We start from the raw sequence: 18,562 nt of genomic DNA, 5'->3' as shown, positions 1-18,562 counted from the left end.
TCCTTTTCCACTCTTCCTGCCTTGCCACTCGGCTCATAGGCCCTCTCTCCCTCGAGTTATCCGCTGCTGAGCTATGACCACCAGTTTTGTCTGCAAAGCCAATGTGTCTCTATTGTTTCTTCTCTGTTTCAGATCATGGCCATCAGAGCAGTGGCTAAAATCAGGCCATGAGACTAAATGCTTTAGGGGCTCTTTCTGCACAGCCACTGTTTGTTTATTCACATTCTCATATTTCATTCCCTTCTCCTCTCTTTCTTTTATTGCTGTCTGCCCTGCTCATCCTGTACTGATTGTTCATTCAGTCTTTCTATATACATACATGTACTACTATGTAATAATTTATTTTTCATGTTGCAGAGATTAGTGTGCCTGTCTAGCAGCTTCTCAGGGCAGAAGTGTTCCTCCTTTGAGTAATCTCAGCCCCAGCTGAGTGTCTGGGATGTACTGGTTGCACAGTGAGTTTCTGAGGGTTGGTCAGCCTAATGACCACATGAATGAGTGAGGGGCACCAAAGCTTATCTTACTTTCGTGACTTCCTCCCAGGATTTGGGAATAGCAGGATTTATTTTGTTTTTTAATTTAACATACAGTATGTATCAGTCAGTATCAAAACAAGAATAAGAAACCACACAATAATTTGAACAGAGATAGTTTAAGATAAAGAATTGTTAAATCTAATAGAGACTGGAGTAAAAGGGATTGGCTAGTAAGAAGGAAGAACTAAAGGATACTAATCATACCAGATAGTAAGCGCCTTGAAGGCTGCTATAATGTGACCCTCATCTGTTTAGCCCCTGTAGTTCTTACACATGGGTCCTACCCGGTAATCATTGTTGAAGCAATGTGAATTGAATCAGGGCCTATGGTGACCAGATGTGCCATCTCTAGAAAGTCACTCAGAGAAATGGGTGCAGGAGAGTGAGTGTGCTGTGAGGACTGGTGGCAAGGCACTAGGGACTCCTACTATACAGATATGAGGCTTGTTTTGTAAATGGGAGATTCTTTTATCTATGACATCGCCTGTTTGTTTTTCCCTTCAGTGTTAATACTTTGAAGGGTCAGGAAATAGGAAACAACCCCATTAAGCAGGAGGTACTGAGGGCTCAGTCTGTGGCTGATAGTAAGAACAGAGCTGCAAGATAATGGAGGCTGATACCGATCCCAGGCAATTCTTCTCCCTTTTGCAAAGCACTGAATGACAAGCCGATTTCTCAGCTCCAAGCAGGCAGTTGCATTCAGGTGATAAATGTGTCCCTGGACAGAGGAGCTTGTTGAGTAATATTTACCAAGGTCTCCGTGAAGGGCCTTCAGCTCCCAAAGGAGCCTTTCAAGCCTTCACCTGCTTGCCTGTTCAGCTGACGTCCATGAGGCAGTGAGAGGAATATAAAACCTCTCCAGCATGATGGGAGCTTGGTGATTTGTTTCGAGGCTAGAAGTTTCCTGGTTTATCCTAATTCCTGTATTCAGCCCCTGCCTGTTGAAGTCAAACCCCAGGAGAGAAGCATAGAGTCTGTGAGAAGCTTAGAGCCTTAGGGGGAGGGGGAGGGAGGTCAGTGAGTGCCACAGATCTGAGCTGGACTCAGACCCAGCTCTACCACCTAATACTCTTTAGCCCAGTTCCTTGGCTTCTCCAAACCTCTGTCACCTTAGATATGAGATACAGATAATAAGAGCTACCTCACAGAGTTTTCATAGAGATAAAATTAAATCTGTGTAAAAATACTTTGCACATTATAAAATTCTCTCCAGCATACGTCATTCATTCATTCAGCAATTCCCTATTGCATACCTGCTGCATGCCAGGTACCGCGCTGTGTTGAAAGAGCCGTTTCCAGACTGTGAAGGCTGGAAAGAAAAGCAGACTAATAGCCAGGACTTTACCAGTCATCAATGTGGTTCTGAGATAATTACTAGATGTTTTTATCTGGGTTTTCCAAAGAAACAGAACCAATAAAAGAGATATATACACACTATATACACACACAGACACACACATGCACACTATATATATACACATATATATACACTAAGTAGATATAAATAGGATGTGCTTGTATATTTATTTATTTATTTTTATAAAGAGATAAAGGAAACTTATTATAAGGAATTGGTTCATGTGGTTATGGAGGCTGAGAAGCCCTAGGATCTGCCACAGCAAGCTGGAGACCCAGGAAAGCCAGTAGTGTAAGTTTCAGTTCAAGTCCAAGCCTGAAGGCAAAAGATTGATGCCTTAGGTTGGTGACAGTGCAGAAAGAGCAGATTTTCTCTTTCTCTACTTTTTTGCTCTATCCAGGCCTTCAATGGATAAGCAGATGAGACCCACTCACGATGGGGAGGGCAGTCTACTTTACTAAGTCTACCAGCTTAAATGGTAATCTCATCTAGAAATACCCTCACAAACACACCCCAGATAATGTTTAACCAAATATCTGGGCACCCTGCAGCCCAGTCACGTTGACATAAATTTAGCCATCACACGAGGGTTGGTGTTCACATAGAGCATTCAAGTTTGCATAGCAGCTTTACATGCCATGTCTCATTTGGCCCCCAGAATGAGGGGCTTATTTCCCTTCTCTGTCACAGGTGTCGCCAGCTTGGCCATTTCAAGTGGGTCATGTTTGTCCTAAACCCAAATCTCTATGCACCAAGCCTTATTCCTCTCAGCGACAGGAGGTCTGCCCCTTTCCAGAGTCCCACCTGCCTAGCACATGAGGGGCTTGCAACTCTGTCTGCTGCCTGCAGTGCCCTGGTGCCCTCCACTTCTTCATACCGGTCCTTAGCAGGAAGGTCTGAAAGTAGTTTTCCTGTGGGCTTAGAGTTATCTGGGGGCAAGGTATCAGTAAGCATCTCCGCAAAGTCTGAATGTGGTCCTGATGCCTAGGATAGGTGAGGGCTCGACATAGAGATGTGCCTTTGTGAGCCTCAGTTGGTTGGGAGGCATGGTGTGGCGTGGAGGAAGATGGCTGCAGGCTGGCGGCACTCCCACAGACACATTTGCCCCGGCCTGGCTGTCCGTGTCTCATCAGGGCACAGTGCATGGCTTTTACATTTAATAAGCCTTTTGCCTTTTTAATCATGCTGATGAATCAAGGTACTCCTGGGTATTTCTGTTTACTTAAAACACATTGTGAGATGTTCTGTTAAAGTCTGTCATAGGGGAAGTATGAATTTATTAATTCAAAAATGGTCACCTCCTCATGCTGAGCTTGGAAAATGGGCCAAATCAGCGGCAGTTCTCAAGTTTGTGTTTCCAGCAGTGCCTGCCCTGCTAGCATTTCAGCCACTTGTCAGCATGTTTGTCTCCTCATCTGGAAAATGCCATTTTAGGCTGCATGTCCCCCTTGCCTAGGACAGTACCCAACACAATGTAGGTATTTAGTTACTGTTTCTGGAATGGACTGGACTGCAGCTTGTGCAGGGAGGACTGCCTCACAGCTGCACTTGCCTCAGCTGTACCCTGGGAAGAGTGCCTGACCAGCCCATCACAGACAGCACCTCATCTAGTCTGTCATATATATGCTAGGTGCTGGGAATACAGTTCTTATTCAGACACAGCTCCTGCCTGTAGACAGTTCACAGCAGAGTGGGGGGTGACAGCCCATAAACAACCAACCAGAGTTCATCTTGAGAAGCAGTGGACAAAAGAAGTTCAGGAAGAGGGCCTCAGGGACACTGAGGATGGAGACAACAGTACTAGAGGTTCGTTTGGTGACAGAATGGCACAAGACCTCAGAGCTGACTTCCATAGCTCAACGCTTCCTTTCTCTGATTGGCTTTTTCTGCAATTTTTCCTGCAGGGCCTGTGCCAGCAGTGAGACAGAGAGTGAAGCGGGAGACATCATGGACCAGCAATTTGAAGAGATGAACAACAAACTCAACTCGGTCACTGACCCCACTGGCTTTCTGCGGATGGTTCGCCGCAATAACCTCTTTAACAGGTGCGTGTGGGGCGCTTTCCCCAGGCCCAGTGCAGGGCAGGGTGCTCTGAGCACAGATAATGTGCTTTCAGTGGATGCTCCTTCCGGCTGGTTAGGTTTCTGGCTCATGTCATGCATTTGCAGCAGCAAGCATGATGCTTCCACAGCCCCTTGCCCGTCAGGGCCTCTGCTTCACAGCAGCATCTCCAGCTCAAGCGAAAAAACAGTGACAGGCTTGACGTGACAATCCTCATTTGGCTGGGATAGGAGTCCCAGGGGACAGTTGGCTGCTTCTTCACATAGCCTCAGAGCTGACTTTCCAAACATCAGGCAGAAGCCAGAGCAACTTCACATACTTCTTTGCTAGCTTCTGCAGGTAACTCATGGGCCAGGTACCTGCACTGACTTCCCGGCCTGAGATTCAGGGAGGTCAGGGAGAGTGAGAATGCTAGTGCTGTCGGAGGGAGAAACTGGGCCTAGGAATGCATTCGTCCAGACCCAGGCTCACCCGTCTGTGCCAAGACCTCAGTTCCCTGTCACTTGACCAAATAGGCCTTAATGGCTTTAAGATGAATCGAGTTTGAAATGTCCAAGCCAGCACACCCCTTCGTCTTTTTCTTAGGAGTGATGCCCGAGCTGGGTCCGGATAAACAGGGCAGGCAGTTGGGGTTGAGGGACACCTGTCCCACTGTTGTTTGGTTTCCTGGCAACAACCTAGGAGTACATTTTGATAGACCTCTTTGGAAAGACATCACAGACTCCCTAGGTCCCTGCCACAGCCTGAAGGCCTGCCTTTAAAGGGCAGCTGGTTGACCCTAGAACACAGGCGGGAAGTGACTATGCACTGGGTGGGAGGCAGCCTCTGCTTGGCAGCCCTGCTGTGCAGGGCATTGTGTGCCCTGTCTGTTCCTACTCCAGGCCCTGGTTTCCTCTCATTATTGTGCTGTCAGGGTGACAAATGTGTGTTGACTTTCCCAGGGCTGAGTTGAGCGGGAAGGGAGCCAAGGGCAGGGGATGTAGGAGCTGGCAGCCTGGTTGTAAGGAGGCCAAAACTTCAAGCTAGTTCACCCTTAGTTCCTTCTTCCCAGCCACTTTCACAGGTGTCCCTCATGGCTTTTGGTTTCATGTAGGGATGCAACCAGGTTTGCGGAGGCCTGGGATTGGGCCTGGACACATGTTCTTGCTCTGCCAACTTCTCAGCCAGTGAAGGCAGGTGACACTTACCTCCGCCAGGTGATGCAAGCTGTGGTGATAAACTAGAGTGTGAAGAGCTTAGAGTGCAGCCTCTGGCCTTACCACTCACGAGCTGTAGGACACTAGGGAGGCAACTTCACCTCTGTCAGCCTCGGTCTCGTCATCTGTGAAATGGGGATGGCTTCTTACCCTGCAGGGTTCCTGTAATGTGGGAATAAAGGAGCCAATGTATAAATAACACACTGACCGACTTAATGTGTGGAAGGCACTGAACAACTGGTGGGTTTCTGTTGTTTTGAGTAAAGTGGGAAGAATAGTGCTAAACTTAAATTCTTAACGTGGGTGGAGAAACTTTGGAAGGGATGAGACGTCTGTGTGCCTATGCAGCAGCTGTTGGCCATCTTGGGTTGTAGCCTCCCCCATCCTTCTTCCCTTCCTACCTCAAGTCCTTCACGTGAGAGAGCTGCCAAAGCAGATGGTCAGGCATCCATGGTGACCTGGTTGCAGGCACTCCAGCAGTCAGGAACCAGTTCCCCCAGGACCTCAGCACTATGGAAGAAAAGGGTCAAGCCAGGTATATCTAGGCCCTAGCTTATCAACCCTGGGCTTGGGGTGGTATGCACTTTGAATGGTGGAGTGCTCATTTTGGAAAGATGGTGTCTGTCTTTCTGAGCAGCCCTGCAATAGCTCCAGTGAGCACAATGCTGTAGATTAATTTATCGGATCGCTTATACAACACAATCTCCGCCCTGAGCCAGGCTGAGTATTGTGCCCAGCCCTGGGGACTGAGTGGGGAGCAGCAAGGCCCACAGCCCCAGAGCTTGCACCCAGCTCCCTTGGCAAGGTCTGACCCAACCCAGTCCCACCCTCAGAAAAGCAAAGGAATTGAAGGGGTCTCTGCAGACTCTTCCAACCCTGACCCTTTGGATGAGGGAAATAGCCGGCGTTCTTCTCGCTTCAATGTGGTAAGCCCTTAAGGCCCAGGAAAGTTTGCAACACTGTGTGTTCTCTGGTGCCTCTCTCAGAAGCCAGGAAGGGGGGTTCTGGCCTTCATCCATCATCCACAAGAGAGTGGAGCTACAGCTGAGGAAACCACGGAGGCAAAGGCATCCTTGCTAGAACAGTGCAAACTTCCCTGGCAAACTTTCAGTGCAGCCTCACATCTTATAGCTGAGCACACATAGGCCAGAGAGGAGGGAGATCTGCCCGTGAACAGGTGCCAAAACATGCCTCGCAGCTTCCCTGCCAGCCTGTCCCTGCCCTGCTGTGGGGTCCCAGGCCTCCCTCTCTGTCCCATGTATGGCCAGGGATCTGGGCTAAGAGTGCACTGGCTTGTGACTGAACAGAGCGGCTAGAAGTGGCTTTTCTGCAGATTGCTGATAGTGGCTAGCATTTGCAGAGTGCTCGTACCCTGGAGCCAACAGAAGTGATATGGAAGCAACCATGTGTGTAGGGCATTGTGTGCTGGAGCAGTAAGGGCTCCCCTTTCCAGGGGCTCTCCAGCTCGATGATTTTATGGATTCCTTGGCCCCTTTGTTCCTGGGTGGTTTGCTGGACTGATTTGGCAATGAGGCCTCTGTAGCTAATGCGAGTCAAGTGAGACTCGGCTTTAGGTTTTTCTCCCTTGCCACTTCAGGAATTGCTCTTTGTTCTGCTGTCATTTTTGAGGTCTCTGCAATCACTATTTTTCTTCTTGCCTATTGGAAGAAAACACATTTGCATTTTGAACCCAGGGTAGGCACAACTATTGAATGAAAAACAAAGACCCTTCCCTTGGCTAGCACCCTGACCTCAGTGTGAGCCCCAGAGGGCAGAGCAGCAACCCTATACCCTTTGGGAGTGACGCTGAGGACTGGTAGGCCGGCACATGCATGTAAGCGTCTGTGTGTGTGTCGGGGGAGGTTCTGTGGGAATGTATGTATGTATTTGTATGTGCAGGGTTGTATTTGTATGTGTGTTTGTGTGTGGTATGTATACATGATATGTGTGTATGTGACTGGACCTGGGTCAGTCAGCAGATCACATTTGCTGTAGAAAAGAGAAGGAAGAACAGGACAGGCTTTTGACTGCATCCTGGATCCTGGACTACAGGGACTGCCTTGGTATTAAGTAAGGTGCACCCATCCAGAGTCATTTAGGGCCAGTATTCCAGAGAAGTTTCCTGACTTCTGTAAGCCACCATTGGTGCAACAAAGCATCCTAGGTCTTTAATTTTCCACTTTATATCTGTGTGTGACACAATGTGGAGAGGGACTTTCTTATTGTCCAGAGAGCAGTGACTAGAGCCAAAACAGAGGACAAAGAAGTAAGTCTCTTTTTTCTAAAGAGAGGTGCACAACAGGGCCAGAGCCCACCCTCAGGTCTCTGCAACTTCCCTCTAGTGCCCTGCTAGACAACTTCCCTCTAGTGCCCTGTGAGAGACACTTCTGGTCTCTCACAGAAGACTGGATAAGGAATCAGCAAGAGAGAACCTCAGCTTGGTTGGGGGTCCTTCCAGAGAATCACCAGCAAAAACTGGGGTCCTGCTAGATGGGAAAAGAGGCCTCTCCATCCCATGGGCCCAGCCTCCATGACTATAGAACAGGGAGAGAAGAAAGTAGGGAGGATACTAGGAGTGGGCCGGCCACAATGCTCAGCGTGCCCACATTTAACGTGGCACGGGTGTGTGTGTGTGTGTCCCGCTGGGTGGGTCACATGGGCCCAGCACCTTACTGGTTCCCCACCCAGGAGGCTGTCTGCTGGGCAGGGACCTCAGCCACACATTATGGAGTGTGCAGCCAGTGGCAGAGTGGAGGGGTCCTGGGGGAGCCAGAGCTGCTGCCACATTGAGGGGTGCAGAGGAAACCCTGCAGAGCTTTTCCCTGCCCCCTTCCCCCTCTGCCCTCAACACCTGAGGGTCAGGCCCTGAAAGTGGAGAGGCAGTAGTGCTCCCAGAGCCTGCCCTGCCCTGCAAATCCATGCATGAAAGCCTGGCCTGCAGTGGAGGTGGGAGGGAATGCAGTGACTATAATACACAGGAGGACTTCCTAAAGGCGCAGGGAAGACAGTGTCAGCAGGACAGTGGAGAGCAGTGACTGGAGAGGAGAGCCATCTCCACAAGGCCAGCCTGGTCAGTAAGCTGAGACCTGGCACACACGTGTCCTGCTGTGTGTGCGTCTGCATGGATGTGTAGTTGTAGTTCTTTTTTTGTTTAGAGACAGAGTCACACTCTGTCACCCAGGCTGGGTTATAGTGGTGCCATCATAACTAACTGCAGCCTCAAACTCCTGGGCTCAAGTGATCCTCCTGCCTCAGCCTCCTGAGTAGCAGGGACCACAGGTGCACACCACCTCACCCAGCTAATTTTTTAAAATTATTTTTTTGTAGCGACAGGGTCTTGCTTTGTGGCCCAGGCTGGCTCAAGCGATCCTCTCATCTTAGCCTCCCAAAATGCTGGTATCCTTGTGAGTCTCTGTACCTGGCCAGGCTGTGGTTCTTTATGAACGTACATGTGGGCCACCCTGCTTTAGGGCCACACAGAGGCGTGCTGCAGCAGTGCTACAAAAGCCCAGTGCAGGCCGGCCATCTGCTGATCACTGTCTTCCTAGGTCTAGGCCTTTGTCTGTGGTGAGACACACAGTGCAGAGGAGAAATCTTGGGCTCTGGGGCCAGCCAGACCTTGATTTGAAACCTGGCTCTGCCCTTTGTTAAGGTGACCTTGAGCTTTTTACATTTGCTTACCCATAGAGTAGTTACTAGGATGCAATAAGGGTAATGATGACAAGATCAATCCTGCTGTGTAGTAAGTAGTTTCTTTCTCTCCCCACCTTGAGTCTGAGGTTTCTATGGCACCAAAGGCTCTTTTCTGAGGGGTGAATCAACCACTCAAAAGATCCAAAAGATCAAATCTCCACCAAGAAACTGATAGATTGATGCTTCTTCCTGCTACAACCTCTCTCTGGGCCACTGGAAACACCTTGAATAAATGCAGAGTGATGACCCAATCTGCCGTCAGCTACAGCTATAGCCCTGGCTTTGAACCCCCAAGATTGCATACCCAGCTTTCTGGCTGGGGTCCTGCCTCTCTGTCCCCTGCTCCTTGTTCGTGCCTCTTTAGCTTCTGGCCCCAATAAGGAGCTGAGTGTTCTCTCCATCTCTGACCTCCAGGTCATCTGTGCCACATTAAATGTGGGCATGTAGAGCATGCCATGGCTGCCATCCACCCATACTCACCTCGCTGTGACTATTCTGGGCAAGGATCTTCCCTGCCAACAGCTGCTGCAGCTGTTGGTTCCAGTCACCAGGCTTTGGGCAGGAGCCCCTGTCCTGTCCCTGCCTATCTTGATGCCTATCAACAGCCTCAAACGGTTGCCGGTGCTCAGCAAGGTGAATTGCCCCAAGTCTGCCCACTTGTCAGTGGCAGAGATGAAATCTGCCCCTCACTGGATGTGACTTTGTCCCTCACACTGATCCCATTACCACCCACCTGGGACAGGCTGACGGTCATCGCTGTCCCCCCTCTGGCTTGGGCGCAGTTTTGTTTGTGTCCCTCTCTCGACAGGAGTCACAGGAGTTCCAGTAGGGTTGGGTGGAAGTGTGGAGCTTGTCATCTGAGTACTTCACAGTCCCACCCTGCCATTCTTCCCATTTCCTGTTCCATTTTTCCCCCATCCTCTGTCCTAACCCAGAGGAACCCCAGACCTGCCCATTCACATCTCAGGGTCTTCACTTGGGCATGGGGACATGGCCAAAGAGGGCTTTCCCCTGAGGCACTGTCTCAAACACAGCATCTTTCGCAAATCCATCTTGGATTGCCCCTACTGGAAACATTTCTCCCTTCTCTAAAACTTCCTGGTGCTTTATCTGCGGGTAGGGAGCCACAACCATGCACCTTGCATTTGTCACCTGTGTCCATGCCCTCTCCCCTCCCAGGCTGTGCACTCGCCCAAGGCTCAGTCAGTTCTGATTTATCTCTGTATCCCCAAGGAGCCTAGCAGGGTGCCGTGTGTTAAGTAGGTACAGGCACGGAAGGAAGGAAGGAAGGAAGGGAGGGAGGGAGGAAGGGAGGGAGGGAGGAAATTAAGTAACTATAACACCAATAACAAAGATGATAATGACAGCAGTGCACGTCTGCTTATTACTTCCCAGCACTCAGCACTGTGCTAAGTGCTTTACATGTGTTATCTTAGTTAAACCCTGCAGCAACCATGAGGGGTACTATGATGACACCGAGGCTTAGAGAGGTTAAGTTAGTTGCCCAGGGTCTCACAGCTAGAAAATGACAGAGCCAGCATTAGGAGCCAGGTCTGCCAGACTCCAAAGACAGTGCTCCAGCCCCACAGGCCCTCATCCATCTAACTCCCTTGCCAGGTGATCACTCATCTTTTGCCTGAATTCCTCCTCTGACAGGGAGCTTAGTACCTCCTGAGGCAGCATATTCTGTCTTCAGACAACTCTGACTCATTCAGCTCTGGAGGTTCTCTGTGAACAAGTGAATTCAACCCCATAGGTTTGTTTTCAGGGACAGGCTTGGACCCACAAATTGCTTGAAAGTGCAAAGTCCTTTGGAAGAGGGTTTTGCTGTATTGCTGGACATGCATCAGCTGGGCAGGCTACCACACACAAGGTTGTCTTTTCTTCTCTCCATCCCTGAGCACTTGAGAAGCCCACTCCAATGACTGCCTGGCTCGGGCCTTTGTTCTGATCTCTGAATGGGGTCAGCAGGAAAAGCCTGTGCAAGGCTGGCCTGGGCATCAGGTTCTTTCAAGGTGAGCATCTCCAGGCTTGACCCTAGAGCCTCATACTCGTTACAGTAAAGAGCAGATGGCCACAGCACAATGCCCAGAGTGGGCAGAGGCCGGGCACCAGCAACTGCTGCCGTGGCTCCTGGGGGAGGGCAGGTACAGACCCTCTTGGTGGAGGCATGTGCCATAACCCTTAGCCCAGGCAGGGAACCTACCATGGACCCAACATGCCCAGGAGAGTCCAAGAGCAAGGGGAGAGAAGCCACATGCAGCCCCAGACTCATTCCTGGGCTTGAGAGGAGCCAGGCACCGCCAGAAGAGCCAGGGTCCTTGCCTGCGCCTGCCCAGCCTTGTGGCTCTTCTCTGGAGGAGCAGCCAGGCACATGGCAGTTAAGGAGGGGAACAGGTAGAAGCGCCCACAGCTTATTGCATAAGTACTTAAAATGCAGTGTTCACCAGGTTCACCTCCCAGAGGAGACAACCTTTCGTGTGAGGATGTTCATGGAGGGAAGTCACTGAATGGTTTCAGAATCCTGTTTTTTAATTGAATTGAGGCATCTCTGGTTACTTGAATATAATGTATTTGCCAATTAATTTTTCCATTGACGTCTTAAAACTCAGGTTCAAATCTCAGGCCAGCTACCTCAGAAGATGCAGCTCAGTTGAGAGCCCCAGAGGGGATTTAGGAGCATCCTGGTTAGGGCTCAGTTGAGGGAGGAAGGAACCAAAGGATTTTCCAGGTAGCTCCATCCCAGCAGAGCAGGAGCTCACTGTCTGCCAGGTGCAGTCCTTGCCTGTGAGGCAGGAAGCTGCAGCCCAGAGGGGTTGAGGGGCTCACCTGAGTGAGTGTGAGCAGGTGAGCAAATGAGGGGCAGAAGCAGGATTCCCCCCAGGGCAGCCTGACCACAGAGCAGCACAAAGGGCATGGCAGGTGAATATGCGCAATAAAGACATCCTGAGAAGGTGAGGACCGTGTGTCTGATCAGAAGAGAAATGACGGGCTGAAAAATGGCAGCCACACCTCGAATGAGCCGCCATCACCGAGGACCCTCCCTGACCCCTGTAGAACTCTGACCTGGGGACAGGGTCTTCACAGATGGCCCCTGGACTGGTGCTCTGTGCAGTGTCTGCCTTTCTGGGATAGAGGGCACAAACCAGATGAGGCAGATGAGGGTTCAAGGCCTGATGCCACACAGCACCAGGCCTGTGGCTCCCCAGAGAGCAGAGGGCCCCCCCTCAGGCCACAGGCTTTCTGCTGCCTGACTGCGTGGAGTGGTGGGGCCTTGCCCCTGATGTCGCTGCCTTAGAGGTGATGTTTAACCTTGCATCTTTGTTTACTCATTAGTAACAGTGAATGGGGCTGAGGGCTGGAAGAGGATGCGAGTGGTGTACTCCCATCACAGCCCAGAAGATGGCGGGGGCCCACCTGGCCCTGAGATTCCATGTCCATACTCTAGAAGATGCCCCATATCAGTTTAGTTCCCTTCTCACCCCTCCCTTCCAGCCATCCTAAAGATGTCATGGCCAGATGTGCCCTGGGGTGAGCATTCCTGGTCCTATGTCTAGACAGACCATGAAGGAACCAAGTGCCTGGTGAGGAATTGAGCCCCAGAGGAGCAGGAGGGCGGGACACAGAGAAGAGGCAGAAAGGAAGACACTCCCAGAGGCCTGGTCCTGCCACCTGTGTTCAAGCGTTAAGATCAGACGCACACATGTGAGCACACATGTACACAGCTGCTATTGGGCCTTGCTTGGTCCTCATCAAATTGTGAACTCCACGAGGGCAAGGACCAAATCTCCCTGTTCACTGAATTCCCCCCTTGCGGCTCACCCAGGGCCACCAAGGAAGCACTTAGCCCGTGTTGAATGGGCGAATGAGCACCACCTTTCTCTTTGGTGCCGTGAGGGGCAAAGCCTTCCCTCAGGTCGCCCCTTCATGCGTTCCTTAGGTGGCACCCTTCCTAGCTGCCCCTCCCCCAGGCAGTCTCACAGTGCTGGCCCCACGGTAGTGGCTGCCTCTGGGTTGATGTGTGTGGAGCAGACAGCCCCAGCCAGCCAGTGAGGTTCTTCGAGATTGCACTAAGCTCTAGCATGCTTGTTCCCTCCTCCCAGCCATCTGATCAGCCCTACTGCAGAGACAGGAGGGCCAGAATCTCAGGGCTAGGTGGGCCCCTGCCATCCTGGTCATCTTCAGGCTTGAGCCAGAGCCCTTTTCTTAGCCTTGGCTGAGGGAGAGTCAAGCCCCTGTTTCTTCATCTGCTGACCCCATGTAGACGCTTCTCTGCCAAGGAGGCAGTGCTGTGTTCTTCATGTGGGAGACCTGATTCCTCAATGCCAGACTGCTGCAGAAATGCTGCCTTGGAAGCCAGGTGAGGGGTGACAGAGCAGAGTGGGTTGAGGTGAGAGCCTGCCTCATAGAAGGCAGGGCGGGCAGACTCCACAGGGAGCTCTGTCGGGTCCCAGCTGCCTGAAAGAGCTTGTTTGGCCCAAGCAGAGTGGGTGCATTTCACTCTCCACCTCAGAGTGTGAGAGCCTGAGAAAGCTCTGTGTGTGTGCATGTGTGTGTGTGTGTGTGTGTGTGTGTGTGTGTGTTGGGGGAGGGGGACTTGCCCAGGCTGCTGTCTGCACCATGAATTAACTCCCCTCTTTAAGCCGAGTGTGGATGGGAAGCCAGGGAGCAGCTGCACACAGGCTCATCCTCGCTCGCAGGCACTGCTGCAGCACAGACTGCCCAAAGGAGTGTGAGCAGTGCGCTGGCTTCCTCCTGCCTCAGGAATAGAGCCCTTCATCCTCCCTGAAGGGGAGATTTGCAAGCAGTGAGGGCAGCCCAGCCCAGCTGGCATTTGTCATCATTCCAGAGACATGAGCCACGCCCCTGACCCCTCTGCCCCTTGGCTGCTCTTTGCAGACCCTCTGTGGGCTCACCTCTCTCTGCATGCATGCTGGGCCCTCTCCTTTTCCCGCCACCACACAGACTGTGTGCTTTGGAGAAAATGAAAATGTTCCTGAAGTAGGTTAATAAACATCATCTGAAGAATAAACCAATAAAGACAGTGTGAGGTGAGAAGATCCTCTGCTGAGAGCTAGGCTGTCAGTCCAACTGGGTCCCGGCAGCCAAGGGACAGGCTGTGAGAAAAGTGAGCCAGTGCCACCTGCTGGAGCCCCGGGGTGGTGCAGCTGTGAAGTCCGGAGCCGCAGCCCCCAGGAGAGGCCACCCACCGTCACACCACCTTTAGGGACACAGCGGCTGGGAGGGCACAGCAAAAGCCCGTATCCTGCCAAGTGGGAGGCCTGATGCCCTGCCAACCTGGTGGCTTTGTGCAGTTCTCTTGCTCTCTCTGGTCCTTGGTTCCTCATCTGAAGAGGAGGAGTAACCTCACAGGCCCTGAGCCGGTGAGGCCGCCATGGCAGGCCTGGCTGTGCCAGCAGAGGGGTGCATGTGTGCTCTACTCTGGGCTGTCTTCATTCCTAAATGGGCAGCATAGCCCCTGCCGCGGCTCATGCTCCTGCCACGTGGGAAGCATGTTTCCACCCCTTTCAAAGCTCCCATTCTAGCAAGCGAAAAGCACTGTTCTCTAGAGCCCAGAGAGCTGAAGCAGAGAAGTCAGCCAGGGTGAAAGGCCCGTGGAGATCAGAGCAATACTATATATACTCTAAAGTCCTGCCTTGAGAAGCCCCCGGCCCTCTGTGGCCGTTCTTCTACAAAGGACTAGGTTGTCGTGACAGTGCAGGAAGGTGGACGGCAGAGGGCAGGTCATCCCTCACACTCCAGTGAACACCTGTTAGCCGCTGCGAGCATTCTGCCACCTGGGGCTCAGAGCCTGGGGTGCCTGCTGCCAGCCAGCTGTGACTCAGAGGCCCAAAACCACACCACCACAAGGACATGTATTGGCAGTGCCAACTCTCCTGGGCAAATGACAACACCAGAAAGCTGAGCCTGCACCCTAACTGTCCCATGCCTGATGCCCACACAGAGGAGACACAGGAAGGGCTGAGGTTCAGCAGAGGGGTTGAGGGCTTGCCTAGATAGAGATTTTTCATTTTCTAAAACTAGAAGTTCCAGTTGGATTGATCATCAGTAAAAAAAAAAAAAAAATTTTAAACCCTAGAAGAAGCCCTACAAGAACTTTAGCCCAACCCTTTATTTTACCAGCAAGGAAAAGAGGGAAGTAGAAAGTGACATTCCTTGCCAGAGTCACAGCTCTTTGGTGACATGTTTAGGCAAACTGGTGGTCCACTCCCAGCTGTGAACAGTGAGGCTCAGGGCTAAGGAGCTGACTGCTTTGCTCTTTTGATCTATTGGGAATATATCTTTAGGCAGATCTCTAGGCAGAGGTATCCCAGTAAGACAACTGCAGCAGGTTGCTTTAACTGTTGCAGTGAGAACAGATACTGCATGTGAAAGGGAGCTCACCCTTACCAGCTCCCAGCAGTCTGCACAAGGCAGCAGCAGCACTAATGATGGTGGAGACAAGGAAACCTTGGGTCTGCCCATGCAACCAGAGAGGGGCTGTGTCCTGCCACATCCTGTCCTCTGAGTGCCAGCTTGACACCCTCCCACCATGCGCACCTCTGGCGGAGGGCTCCCAGGGTTCAAGGGACCATCAGTAGCTCTTGGCCTTGGTTTCCTGCCCACCATCCCCCTGACCCCTGACTCCCATTCCCTGCCCCTGAGCCTATCAGTCCCAGGGCAGTTCCCCAGTGGGGAGCAGCCACATGTGGCTGCTGTCAAGGTGGACCAGGGCCACTAGCGTGGAGAAACCAGAGGCAGCTGCTGCCTGAAGAGCTACTAAAGAAGAGGCGTGGGTGGGAAGGCAGCACTGGGCCCAGCAGATGCAGGCCTGCGAAGGCTGCTGCTGCGGGGCCGGATGGCTAGCCACAGATGCCTCCTGCTCAGGGAGAAAGTCTTGATGGATTTACTTTGACCTCAAATCACGGTTTCAGTGGTTTGTTGTTTCATAATTATCAATTGACTATTTCTAGGCTTTTGTTTTTATTTTGAAAAGGATCTCTCTAGGGACAGATTCCCCCCCGACACACACACACACACACACACACACACACACACACGCAGCACAGATCAGAGGAGTATTCTCACACACACACACACACACACACACACACACACACGCAGCACAGATCAGAGGAGTATTCTCAAAGGACCGCCTGCCTGAGTGCAAGGGGCCCCATGGCCAGGTCCTGCTGGGCCCACCCAGACTGGGCTGGCTAGGGTCAGTGCCCAGGAACTGTTGCTCCGGAGAGAGTTGGTCTGTGAGCTGCGAGGTTGCAAGAAGGGCCAGGGTGGGAGGCTGAGAGCCAGCACTTGATGTGGCATCTGGGGGGCAGAGTCCAGCAAGTGCCAATGGGGCACAGGTGGGCTTGGCAGCCTGGAGAGAGCAGGACAAGATCAAGTTCCAGGCAGGGGGTGCTCAGCTGAGACTCAGAGGCAGAGTCTTCACTGGAGCTTGGGTGCCCTGGCCACCCCATTAATCTCTGGTTCTTGAAGAATCTGCACTGCCTGGGCACATACCCAGATGCCTAGAGAGGGTCTTCCAGGAAATATTCCCAGATCAGACAGGTGCCTTGAATGGCTGCATGTTTCCCAGCCCTGGTCAAAGATTCCTGACTGGCTTCCCAACTGAAGTTAGCCCAGGGTGAGGGTGGCATATGGTCTGCTCATGGCTACTCTGCAACACAGCCCCGGGGACGGGGGGGGAATGTTCTCAGGGGAGGGGTGTCGACACAGGTGGCCTCCTTATGCTCATCCCCTAGGAAACAACTGGTAGCACCTGGGGGGAGGAACTTCCTAATCAGGCAAGCCTGGTTGTTTAAAGAGTTAAGAGGTACTGCTTCTCCCCATAGATAACCCCAGATCCTCTGCCCAGTGCCCAGGCCCATCTGGCCCACTTTCTTCTTCAGCCTGCATCCCCAGCCCTCTGTCCACATGACTCTTCACACTCACTGCCCCAAGTACCCCAGTCTCTATTTCCCTATGTTGTTCCTCTGTTGGAATGACCTCCTCCACTTTATCCAGGTGGGGTACCACCAAATCATCCCTTGTAGCCCAGATCAAATGGTGCTGTCCCAAAGAGCCTTTCCTCAGCTCAGCCCGACCAGCCGTGGGAGTCAGGGACTTATCCCTGGTGCTGCCCCACCTCCATTGGAACCCAGGGCAAAGGCCCGTGGCCTGGGTGGCACCCATGGTGCCTGGCACATCATGGGCAGTGACATATGTGGGATGGGTTAGCGCCACCGGGCCCCTTAGATGCCTCTGGCACTCATGGCATTTTCAATAAAAAGATGCCACCGCCATTAGCACTTAGGCCTTGGAATCCACAGCCTGGTCTCTGCCCTCCCGCCCCAGGCCTGTCTCTAGCTCACATGCCCAAGCCTTGCCTGGCTCTCCATGCGCTGCAGCCTTCCTCTCCAGGCCCCACACTCCCTGCCCCTAGGTGACACTGCCCCTGATTGCAGGGCATGAAGCAGTGCCCAAGGCTGGGATTCGAGCTCAGCTGGTCTGTCCACCACTTCTTCCAGACATTTTCTTCTTTTGAATTGCTGGCTGGCATCAGACTCCAGCCTTTCCCTGGCACTTCCTTGTGTAGTTCAGCATTGCCAGTAGGGGTGCCCTGCCCAGACCTCCAGGGACTGCCCAACCTGACATCTTGTGCTCCTCAGGGAGGGGTCAGATGGGCCGGGTGTTTGGTTCTGATTTGTTGGAGTAAGTAGCCGAGCTTTGGAGCAGCTGAAGGAACTCCTGGGTCTCCCTGGACAGCTGGGGCTGTCCTGAGAACTCCCTAGAGCTGGGGTCTCTTTCTCTAGTAGGAGCCTTTTTAGTTCAAAGCCGAAGGGCCTTGAGGTTTGTGGAGTGTCCCCATCAGTCATCTTGAGGACCTTGGGCCACAGTACTGTCTGGGGGCACGGCACTCCCCCTGGTCGCCCCCGGCTGGACTGATCAGACTCAGGCACCTCAAGTTGGGGGTACATGAGCCCACAGTCCAGGCCATCATCTAGATTGTGAAACTTGAGGTACATAGGAAGAGGGCACCTAGTGCTCCTGCTGCTGCCCATCTGCTGTCTGGATGGCAGCCTAGGCTGTTCGGGGCCGTGCTGCCTGTCTGCTGAGAACACGTGTGTGTGGTGACCAACAGTGCCGTGACAGACACCGCATGTCGTGCCAAAGCATCTCCTCGGGAGAGCAATTTGGTAATCTCTCCTTGAGGGGAGAATTGCTCTTTGCAGTGTATTCTGTGGAATTAAGTGAGCCTCTGAGTGTCACTCCAGGGTTATCTGTGCTTCACTGGCTCTGATGGCAAAGACATGCTGCAGCCCTTGTCACTTGTAATTACATGTTTCCGGAGTGAGTGAGGCCAGGGAGCGGACGTGAGTGGGCTCCTTGGCCCTCCAAGTCCCGCTGCTCTGCTTTTCTCTCACAGGCACCAGGCTGGGGGCTGAGGGTGCTGAGAGCTTGGCTTGGCATGACCCTAGAATTTAGGTCAAGTGGTGCATTGCCAAGATCACTGGGAGGAGTGGGAGAGAGCTAGGGGTAGAAACCTTACCTGGAAAACACATCACTGAATCTTTCAAATAATTTATTTTGATGTCACAGCTCCTGGCCTGGACCAGCAGAGAGGAGCAGCCTTCTGTGTTTTTCTTGGGCAACAATCTAGTTGCTGTCACTGCCAGTAGCCAGAGTAACTACTGAACCTCAGTAGTGTATCTGGTTTA

The 18,562-nt window shown here is 52.2% G+C and overlaps 1 protein-coding gene across 6 annotated transcripts in view; it reads left to right on the top strand.

Annotated features, from left to right (window-relative positions):
* TTC28 (tetratricopeptide repeat domain 28) overlaps positions 1 to 18,562 on the top strand; it is a 741,686-nt gene that overhangs the window by 685,388 nt on the left and 37,736 nt on the right. For all 6 annotated transcript variants that reach the window (XM_054543701.2, XM_063723011.1, XM_024239653.3 and 3 more), the window contains one exon: positions 3,798 to 3,938. In XM_054543701.2, the coding sequence (XP_054399676.2) occupies positions 3,798 to 3,938 (141 nt within the window). The remainder of the gene's footprint in view (positions 1 to 3,797; positions 3,939 to 18,562) is intronic.

Source organism: Pongo abelii, chromosome 23 (assembly GCF_028885655.2).
Source record: "Pongo abelii isolate AG06213 chromosome 23, NHGRI_mPonAbe1-v2.0_pri, whole genome shotgun sequence".
NCBI lineage: Eukaryota > Metazoa > Chordata > Mammalia > Primates > Hominidae > Pongo > Pongo abelii.
This window is presented reverse-complemented; position numbering and strand designations above follow the sequence as displayed.